The following is a 10724-nucleotide window of genomic DNA, read 5'->3' as shown; positions in this document are numbered from 1 at the left end:
TGGCACAGTGGTCCAAACGGTGGTGCGATTTGCCGGTTATTTGAACTACTCTAAATTTCCCCTATTGGTTTTCCCGAACCGGCTGAATACCACCTCGGCTTGTCATTTACAGGGCAAGCGATAATTTTGTGATTGTTATTTATGTTTGCTGCAAAGGGAATTGAACATGTGTCGACTCTGAAAATGACATATGTGTAGCCATTTTTTTAATCGTAGCCTTTGTCTATCCTTTTCTCAGCTTTTAGGTTTGCTAGTGAAGGAATTTAGTATTACTTCAGGCTCGCCACTCTCTAACTGTTTGTTTGTTTGTTTGTTTGTTTGTTTGTTTGTTTATTTATTTATTTATTTATTTATTTATTTATTTATTTATTTATTAGATTTTTATACCGCCCCCTCTCCCGAAGGACTCGGGGCGTTGAACAGCCAAAATTAAAAAACATACAATATAAACATTAAAATACGTTTTAAAACAGAATTAAATCCAAAATGGCTCCCCAATTTAAAACGCCTTACCCATGACCCTATAAATAAGACGAATTTAAAATTTAAAATTTCCACATTTAAAAGGGGGAAGATTTAGGCCAAGCCAGCTTGATAAAATAGAAAAGTCTTAAGCGCGCGGCGGAAGGTGCGCAGATCCAGGATCCTCCGTATCTCCGGGGGGAGCTCGTTCCAAATCGTAGGTGCCCCCACAGAGAAGGCCCTCCCCCTGGGGGCCGACAGCCGACATTGTTTGGCCGACGGCACCCGGAGGAGCCCCTCTCTATGGGAGCGTAATGGTCGGTGGGAGGCTATTGGTGGTAACAGGCGGTCCCGTAGATAACCAGGTCCTAAGCCTAACTGTTGAAAGGGGGGTTATAGAGATAAAGGGGGAATGTTATGTCTAGGTGGCTTTCCTTTCCCGTGAGAACAGAAAAGATGCCTGCAGCTGGAGGACGATGGAGTTTGGAATCACCGGACTGATGGCCTGAGAGTTTATTGGAGGTTGTGACTGGGGTGTGTCTGTGTGTTTCTGTCTTTTGCTTTTTATTGGGTGTAATTCTGGATCCGGGTCAGAGTCGGAATTACACCAAGTCCTTGCCAATTTGATATGTTCCTAATAAACAGACTTTAATGGACAATGGAAGCCTTGGATTTTATTTCAGGGGAACATATTACTTGGAAGCTTATTCTTTGTTTTGGCCCCTTTGATCCTGCCTGCCTGCCTGTCTTCATCCTTTTTTCTTGTATTCCCTTCCTTCCTATTTCCTACCCTTCTTCCTTCCCTTTTTCTTATATTTCCTTTCTATTTCCTTCCCTTCTTCCTTCCCTTTTCATGTCCATCCTTGCTTTCTCCTGCATTTCCTTTCTTCCTTCCTGCCTTTCTTCCTTTTTCTTGTATTTCCTTCCTTATTTCCTACCCTTCTTCCTTCCCTTTTTCTTATATTTCCTTCCCTTCTTCCTTCCCTTTTCTTGTCCATCCTTGCTTCCTCTTGCATTTCCTTTCTTCCTTCCTTCCTTCCTGCCTTCCTTCCTTTTTCTTGCATTTCCTCCCTTCCTATTTCCTACCCTTCTTCCTTGTCCATCCTTGCTTCCTCTTGCATTTCCTTTCTTTCTTCCTTCCTGCCTTCCTTCCTTCCTTTTTCCTGTATTTCCTTCCTTCCTATTTCCTTCCCTTCTCCCATTTTCTTGTCCATCCTTCCCTTTTTCTTGTATTTCCTTCCTATTTCCTTCCCTTCTTCCTTCCTTTTTCTTATATTTCCTTCCTATTTCCTTCCCTTCTTCCTTCCTTTTTCTTGTCCATCCTTGCTTCCTCTTGCATTTCCTTCCTTCCTTCTTCTCGTATTTCCTTCCTTCCTATTTCCTTCCCTTCTTCCTTGTCCATCCCTGCTTCCTCTTGCATTTACTTTCTTCCTTTCTGCCTTCCTTCCTTCCTTTTTCCTGTATTTCCTTCCTTCCTATTTCCTTCCCTTCTCCCATTTTCTTGTCCATCCTTCTTTTTGTATTTCCTTCCTTCCCTCCTCCCTCCCTTCCCTTTTCTTGTATTTCCTCCCTTCCTTCATTTTTCTTGTATTCCTTCCCTTCCCTTCCCTGTTTTCACTTGGTTTGTTTTTATGTTCTTTTAAAAACTTTTCATAAAAATTATTTTTCAAAAAGGAATCACACACCATGTGCAAGATGCCATGCTCACACCCAATGGTGCGATGCTCACAGCTGATAGGTGTTGTTGTCCTTTCTTCCTTGCACACTCAGTTTCTTTCTGGGCATCTCCCAAGTTTAAAACTGAGCAGGTTGTGTGTATTGTATGAATGGCAATTGCTTTTGTTAACCCAAGTTACATTAGCTAAATATATATGATTGTTTATCTGAGTTCCCAGGTGAAGTTTGGATTGTTCCAAATTTGGATTGGTGAAATCCAAATTCTTTTACTACCGGTTCTGTGGGCGTGGCGTGGTGGGCGTGGCAGGGGAAGGATACTGCAAAATCTCCATTCCCACCTCACTCCAGGGGAAGGATACTGCAAAATCCCCATTCCCACCTCACTCCAGGGGAAGGATACTGCAAAATCTCCATTCCCACCTCACTCCAAGGGAAGGATACTGCAAAATCCCCATTCCCTCCCCACTCCTGGGGGGGAAGGAGATTGCAAAATCTCCATTCCCATCCCACTCTGGGGCCAGCCAGAGGTGGTATTTGCCAGTTCTCCAAACTGCTCAAAATTTCTGCTACTGGTTCTCCAGAACCTGTCAGAACCTGCTGGATTTCACCCCTGCTTGTATTCTGAAAGGGTGTTGGGCAATTCCTGTTGTGGCTAATGGCTTTAGTCCTGTGTTGGATCTTGGGTGAGGGGCTGCTTTCTAATCCTATCACTCTGCCTTCCTTAGCTTTGCTGCAAGGAGTTTCGAAATATCCTGTCTTGAATGGATTGCCAAATCTGCATTCCTAAAAGCTGGCCTCCTCAGTTTCTGCTTGGGGCCTATTAAGAAAGACCGAGTTTGCTTTCTGTCTTTAAGAGCATGTTTCTCCATTTCTTCCTTTAGGGAAATATAATATTTTGTCTTTTAATATTCCCCAAATATTTCATTCTTCTATAGAATGAATCTTCTATATTTCATTCTATAGTGACTTTCTACACTATATAACCTATAGCAGTGTTTCTCAACCTTGGTAGCTTGAAGAGGGGTGGACTTCAACTCCCAGAATCCCCCAGCCAGCAGCGCTGGCTGGGGGATTCTGGGAGTTGAAGTCCACCCCTCTTCAAGCTACCAAGGTTGAGAAACACTGATCTATAGGATCATACTTACGGTTGGAAATGGAAGTATTTCTGTGTTCTGCTCCCAAGAAAAACTGACATCATCATCTTCGTTTAATGACCCCATAATCCCTTGCGGGGTAGAATCTGGGCAACTGAATGGAGCTAGCAGAGGGTTTCCTGTCCAGATGCCCTTCCTGTCACCAGTGCGGAGTTATATTCAGGAGATATATTATCATTGTGCCCAGAGAGAGAAATATCTGCCACTACCTAGGATTGAACTCACAGCCTCCTGATTGTGAGGCGAGAGCTCCACCTCTAGGCCACTGCACCACTCCCCAAGAAAAACTGACATGCAAAAATCAAAGATCTTCCCCCATCCTTCCCTTTTTTATTTATTTTTTTAATGTGTAACCTTTTATACGTTTTCTTTTGCGGATGGGATATGATTTTTCTCTTAGCTGTTGTCCTTTCCCAATGCATAACTGATCTGATTTCCTGCTGCTACATGCACCCAAGCCTACAGCCATCTCTTAAAGCTTCTAGTCCTCATGTTCCCCCTTTTGGATTCCAAATTAGCAAAGGCCACCTCGTCCTAGAGCAAAGGGAGCAATTGGGACAGTTGGATGACCTCTCCTCCCCCCCCACTTCTCCCCTTGGAAAACATACCAAAAAAAAAGTTTCCAGCTTTTTAATGCAATGTGATATTAGTTTTATTTTGTGAGTTAAGGCACGGGTTATAAAATTGACAATGGGAAGTATGGAGGGCAAATCCATGTTTACAGAACATACAAAGAGCGCATGGAAAACTCTGAAAGCCATTACAAGCAAGGAGCTGAAAATGAAATAAGTTTGATCATCTGTATTGGTTCCCCTCCTTCAAAGATGAAGGTGTCTACCCTGTAAATCAGGGGTCTCCAAAGTTGGCAACTTTTAAAACTTGTGGACTTCAACGCCCAGAATTCCCCAGCCAGCCATACATGGCTGGCTGGGGAATTCTGGGCGTTGAAGTCCACAAGTCTTAAAAGTTGCCAACTTTAGAGGCTGGTGATGTAAATGATGGGAAAAACTTTAGCCAAAGGATGTTACACTGCCCTAGATAACTTCACTTGCAAATACAGAAGAAACTTTGCAAAAATGTTTAATCTCATTTTCCTTCCTCTCACCTCAAATTTACAGGCACCGAAGAAAGGCTGAATAAAAAGGACCGGAATGCGGGAATAAAAAGAAAACAGATAATTTCCTAATCTTTGTCTCCATCTCTTCATCCCGCTTACATTTCTGGCAATTTCAGCTTTCTCAGTTCTGTCACTCTTTGCAAAAACCCTGAATCCATGTCCTCAGCAGAAAAGGTGGAGGGGAGAGAAAGACCAATTAAGCCAGAGAATTATCACGGGGAAGAAAAAATTGAGAGGAAAAAGGCACTAGTTGGGTGTAATTGGTTAAACTTCCCCGTTGTTTTGCTGCATTTTGCACCAAACGTGAATAATTCTTCGTCTCCCAGATTTCCTTTGCAAGAATAATCTTCCCTGCGATTGAAAAAAAATAATTTGGGCGCAGATGAAAAATACAGATAACCGTTTCTTAATTTTGGCCCTATCCATTTAAAATGGATTCTATTCTCCTAATCCTGCGATGTAAAAAATTTTGCTTTTAAAGATGAGTTAGTGAGGGAAAAAAAATGCCTCTCCAATTGCCAATTTACAGTACTAAGTCAGCCGTGTTAAATTGGGCGAAATAAGCCATCGAGCCCAAAATTTCACTGGATTGTGTTAGAAAAACCAAAGCAACCAGACTGTCAAAAAAAACTTCTGGGCTTTGCATGGTCCGGCAATCTTTTGCACCAAAAATTCTATATTTATTTAAACTATTTGCAGCCAAGCTTAATTCTTCCCTTTGCTCCCCCCTCAAAAAAAAACCCCTTACACTTAACAATATTCTGAATTGCTCACATCTTTGAAATGCTATTTCATTTCTATTTCTTCCCCCTCTGGTTTGCCTGAGGGCGAGAAAGGGCCTACAAGCCAAGTAGGAGGGACATTTTGGACCACGTGATCCATCAGCTCATCCGTCAACTGACGGGCCTTGGCGACTTTTTCCCGACTCTGAGCTAGAATGGATCCCGGCAGATCTTGGAAAGATCCAGCGGTCATGAAGGCGGTACGGAGCTCGTCGACGTTCTGGCGGATGAGACCCACTTTCTCTTGGAGGCCGGCTGGTAGACCTTGGAGGTTGGAGACCAGTGTTGTTGTAGCTGACTGCAACTGTTGGGTGAGTCCGCGGGAGACCTCCAGAGCTTGGGACTCGATCTCCTGTAACAGGATCCAAGCGAGAGTCAGGTTAGTTAGCAGGGGGTTGGACTAGAAGACCTCTGAGGTCCCTTCCAACTCTGTTATTCTGTACCTGTGGCTTGGGGGCCTCCTTCTGAGTCTCCTCAGGAGCCTGTTTTTGATGCCACTGAAGCCACATCTGGTGGAGCTTTTCTTGGCCACTTTGAATCTTCTGATCAACCCCCTGTTTGACGTGTTCAATCTGAGAAGAGAGAAAGGAAAGGGCTGAGTCAGCAACTCTGAAAAAAAATGGGGGGGGGGGAATAAATAGCCAAACAGGAACCCCAAAGAGTCTATACCAGGAGTGTCAAATTCAAGGAATGGGGGCCAGATCCGGCCTAAGGAGTGCTTAGATCTGGCCTGCAGGAAAGAGAAAGAGAGAGAGAGAGAGAGATTGTAGATAGAAGAGAGAGAGGGAGAGAGGAGGGGAAAGAGAGAGAAATGTGTGTGTGAGAGAGATTGTAGATAGAGGAGAGAGAGAGAGAGAGAGAGAGAAATGATATATAGATAGATAGATAGATAGAAGAGAAAGAGAGAAATGAGAAATATTGTAGATAGGAGAGAGATTGTAGATAGAAGAGAGAAGGGGAGAGAGGGGGAGAGAGAGAAATGAGAGAGATATATTGTAGGTAGAAGAGAGAGAGAGGGAGAGAGAGATTGTAGATAGAAGAGAGGGAGGAAGAGAGAAATGAGAGAGAGAAATGAGTGTGTGTGAGAGAGATTGTAGATAGGAGAGAGAGAGAGGGAGAGATATTGTAGATAGAAGAGAGAGGGAGAGAGAAATGAGAAAGATATTGTAGATAGGAGAGAGTGGGGGAGAGAGAGATTGTAGATAGAAGGGAGAGAGACGGGGAGAGAGATTGTAGATAGAAGAGAGAGGGAGAGAGAAATGAGAGAGATATTGTAGATAGGAGAGAGGGGGAGAGAGAGATTGTAGATAGAAGGGAGAGAGAGGGGGAGAGAGATTGTAGATAGAAGAGAGAGAGGGGGAGAGAGGAGAGAAATGAGAGAAATATATTGTAGATAGAAGAGAGAGAGGGGGAGAAATGAGAGTGATATTGTAGATAGGAGAGAGAAAGGGAGAGGGAGGGAGAGAGAGAAATGAGAGAGAGAGAGAAATGAGTGTGTGTGCGAGAGATTGTAGATAGGAGAGAGAGGGAGGGAGGGAGAGATTGTAGATAGAAGAGAGAGAGGGGAGAGAGAGAAATGAGAGTATGAGAGAGAGATTGTAGATAGAAGAGAGAGAGGGAGAGAGAGATTGTAGATAGAAGAGAGAGTGAGAGAGAGAGAGAAAGAGAGAGATATATTGTAGATAGAAGAGAGAGAGAGAGAGAAATGAGAAAGAAATATTGTAGATAGGAGAGAGGGAGGGAGAGAGAGAGAGGGAGAGAGAGGGAGAGAGAGAGAGAGAAGGATGGGTAGGTGGATGGATAGATGATAGCAATAGCAATAGCACTTAAGACTTATATACCACTTCACGGTGCTTTACAGCCCTCGCTTAAGCCGTTTAGAGAGTCAACCTATTGCCTCCCCAACAATCTGGCTCCTCGTTTTACCAATCCCGGAAGGATGGCAGGCTCAAAAGAGTCAATCTTGAGCCAGTCAGGATCGAACTCCTGGCCGTGGGCAGAGTCAGCCTGCAATATCGCATTCTAACCACTGTGCCACCAGGGCCCCATTGTGCCACTACGGCTTCCATCCCATATCCGTTTCTCCTTACCAGTTCAATGGTCTGGTGCAGCTGGGACAGGGAGTCTTGGGTTCCCTGCTTGGCCCTTTTCAACTTAACCAGGGAGTGCTGGAAGGCCCGGTGACGAAGTTTGCTGGACAAGGACCCCAGGCGCACAAAGTAACTTTTCTGCTCCTTCTGCTGCTCCACCGTGCCAATTTCGAAGCCCTCCACGGAGGTAGCCAGCTTGGCTAGAAAAAGGAGCGATAAAAATTGGAGTTACCCACCACACCTAGCCAAACACAAGAGAATCTATGTAGCTCGGGGTTGAACCGTGGAGTCCTTGGTACTGTTGTGGCCCGTCAGCGGCCTGTGCGGGTTGTAGCTGATTCCGACAGCGAGGAGGCTGGTGTGGTGCTGCGCCAGCAGCCTGTGCAGCTGGCACTCGAGTCGGACAATGAGGAGGCTGGAGAAGATGTGGTGCCAGAGGCGGGGGATTCAGCCAGGGTCTTCAGAACCTCTAGAAGCTTCCATGGGTGAAGAGGACGAAGAGGAGGAGCCTCTTCTCGATGCACGGGCGCGCAGAGCTGCCAAAAGGCAGGAGTGGCTCCTCAGGAGGAGGTCTCCTCGAGAGTAAGGCTTGGGGCTAATTGGCCACTCCCTTAGCCTATTTAAGGAGGAACGCCGACTAAAGCAATTTGCAGGGAACAACTTCGTTCCCTCTCCTTCGCGTCTTGATCTTAGTTCTCTGCAAATTGCTTCTGGGCTTTCTGCCAATCCTAGTAAGATTACTATTATTTATTCTTTGGATTCTTATAGGCTGTTAAGAAAGTTAATTAACAGCCTTTGTTTGAAAAAGACTGATTTAATTTAGTAAACTAAGGTTTGTACAGACTTTGTGGGTACTGCGTTCTTTGGGGTCCGTAGCTGGCGCAGAACAGGTACTCTCTGAGCTGGGTGGTTTTCCTGCAGACCTTTCATGACCCAACTAGGTAACATCATCAGGGCTACAAGGGAGTAGGATTAGTGGAGTGGAGTGGAGTGGAGGAGGAGGAGGAGGAGGAGAACGACAACTATGAGGTGCTCTCTGAGCATGACTGTTTTCTTGGAGACATTTCATGACCCAACTAGATAACACCATCAAGTGCTAGAAGGGAGTGGGGTTTGCAGGGAGGAGGAGGAGAAGGAGGATGAGGATTGTGGGGTTCTCTCTGAGCTTGGTGGTTTACTTGGAGACATTTCATTGCCCAACTAGGTAACATCATCAGTGCTAGGAGGAGTGTGGGGTTTCCTTTCTATTTTACATACAGTAGCTTGCCACTACTAACTCAGACAAACAAGCTAACAATAAACCACAGCCTATTCAAGGAACCACCAAGGCCACCCCCACCAATACTGACAGGGCAAGCCACTTTGTGTAAACAGAGGGAAATCCCCACTCCCTTCTAGCTCTGATGATGTTACCTAGTTGGGTCATGAAACGTCTCCAAGACGACTGTCGAAGCGTGAATCAGCCTCGTTCCCCCCTCTGGGGAAACTGTAATTAATTAGAGGTGAATGGATCTTGTTTTCCATGCTGTATACTTTCAAAGAAAGAAAACCTGAAGTACTGTATATATTCTAATAAGGATTTTATTATAAAGATAGAAAAAACTAGCTAACTACATCTTTACCGGCAGCCCATCTCAGAGACGAACAAGACGCTCCCATGTGACATCTTGCCTGCGCGAGCTGCACTGGCTTCCGGTGGTCTTCCAGGTGCGCTTCAAGGTATTGGTTCTCACCTTTAAAGCACTCCATGGCTTAGGGCCCGGTTATTTACGACACCACCTTCTGCCACCGATAACCTGCCACCGGCCAACTCGGTCCCACAGAGAGGGCCTCCTCACGGTGCCATCGGTCAAGCAATGTCGACTGACGACCCCAGGGGGAGAGCCTTCTCTGTGGGGGCACCCGCCCTCTGGAACGAGCTACCCCCAGGAATACGACTGATCCCGGACCTCCGGACCTTCCGTCGAGCTTTGAAGACCTTCCTATTTCAGCAAGCTGGGCTGGCTTAAAATTTTAATGGGTTATTTTAAGGGTAGTGGGTTTTAATTTTTGGGAAGCCAATTTGATTTAATTCTGCTTTTAAATTAATTTAAGTTTCATATTGTATGTATTTTAATTTTGGCTGTTCACCGCCCTGAGTCCTTTGGGAGAAGGGCGGCATACAAATTTAAATAATAAATAAATAAATAAATAAATAAATAAATAAATAAATAAATAAATAAATAAATAAATAAATAAATAAATAAATAAATCAGGAAGTTACTTCCTTAAACTTGGACTTGCGCAGTAGCTCAGAAATCACAAGACAGTCTTATCTCTGTTACTACAGAGACGTGATCAAGTTCTCCGACAGGCTACCTTAAGTCTTAGAATGGACGCTCAGCTGGCAAACACAACGCAGTGACAAAGGCAACCAAACTCAGAGACAACACCAAGGACCCCACGTATGGCTGGCTGGAGTATTCTGAGAGTTGAAGCCCACCCATCTTACGGTGGCTGAAAACTTTCAGCTTCTTTCGGACAACCGACTCACCCAGTTCTTCATCGGTCATGGGAAGATAATGGTCCACGATCTCTTCAGATTTTCCAAGGGCAGCTTCCAAATTGCTGGACACCATCTGTCCCACTGAGGACTCCATCACGGTGTTGACACTGCTGGAAACCGCCGAGCGGGTCATCTCCACACCACTTTGGACAGCCGAGCGGGTCATCTCCACGCCGCCCTGGACTACTTCCTTGGTTTTGTCCACCATGCCGCTGACGGTGGAACTCACCGCCTCCTTAGCTCCGGTCACCAGGTCTTTTGTGTCCGAAATGATCTGAAAGAAGAACAGAATAAACAGAGTTGGAAGGGACCTTGGAGATCTTCTAGTCCAGCCCCCTTTGCTCAAGCAAGAAACTCTATCCCATTTCAGACAAGTGACTGTCCAATCTCTTCTTAAAAATCTCGTTTTGGAGCACCCACAGCTTCCGGTGGCAAGCTGTTCCACTGGCTAATTGTCCTCACTCTCAGAAAGTTTCTCCTTAATTCCAGGTTGCTTCTCTCCTTGATTAGTTTCCCATCCATTGCTCCTTGTCCTGCCCTCAGGTGCTTAATGAGAATAGCTGGCTGTGTAGATCGTCTTCCACTTACGACCGTCATTGGGAATGAAATCACGGTTGTAAATTGAGGCAGCCGATTTTACAATTTTTTTGTAGTGGTCATTCAATAGTAATCAAGTGATCTTAGAAAATGCCTCAAAAGTCTCTGTAAACCAATTTCTATTTTCAAACTCCCAAGAAAGTGGAATGTAATTTTATGCATTGAGATAAATATTTATTTATCTATGTCAATGTTTTTCAACCTTGGTCCCTTTAAGATGGATGGATTTCAACTCCCAGAATTCCCCAGCCAGCATGGCTGGCTGGGGAATTCTGGGAGTTGAAGTCCATCCATCTTAAA

General features: G+C 44.9%; 1 protein-coding gene across 2 annotated transcripts in view; it reads right to left on the bottom strand.

The window, feature by feature from the left end:
• Positions 1 to 3920: 3920 nt before the first annotated feature.
• Positions 3921 to 10724, bottom strand: part of LOC117668667 (perilipin-3-like) — a 28657-nt gene continuing 21853 nt past the window's right edge. For both annotated transcript variants that reach the window (XM_034422734.3, XM_087894010.1), the window contains exons 5-8: positions 9816 to 10101; positions 7283 to 7482; positions 5636 to 5764; positions 3921 to 5544 (exon numbers count right to left, since the gene is read on the bottom strand). In XM_034422734.3, coding sequence (XP_034278625.1) covers positions 5197 to 5544; positions 5636 to 5764; positions 7283 to 7482; positions 9816 to 10101 — 963 coding nt within the window. In that variant the 3' untranslated portion in view covers positions 3921 to 5196. The remainder of the gene's footprint in view (positions 5545 to 5635; positions 5765 to 7282; positions 7483 to 9815; positions 10102 to 10724) is intronic.

This window comes from Pantherophis guttatus, chromosome 1 (genome assembly GCF_059756535.1).
Source record: "Pantherophis guttatus breed Tessera chromosome 1, ASM5975653v1, whole genome shotgun sequence".
NCBI classification, from domain to species: domain Eukaryota; kingdom Metazoa; phylum Chordata; class Lepidosauria; order Squamata; family Colubridae; genus Pantherophis; species Pantherophis guttatus.
This window is presented reverse-complemented; position numbering and strand designations above follow the sequence as displayed.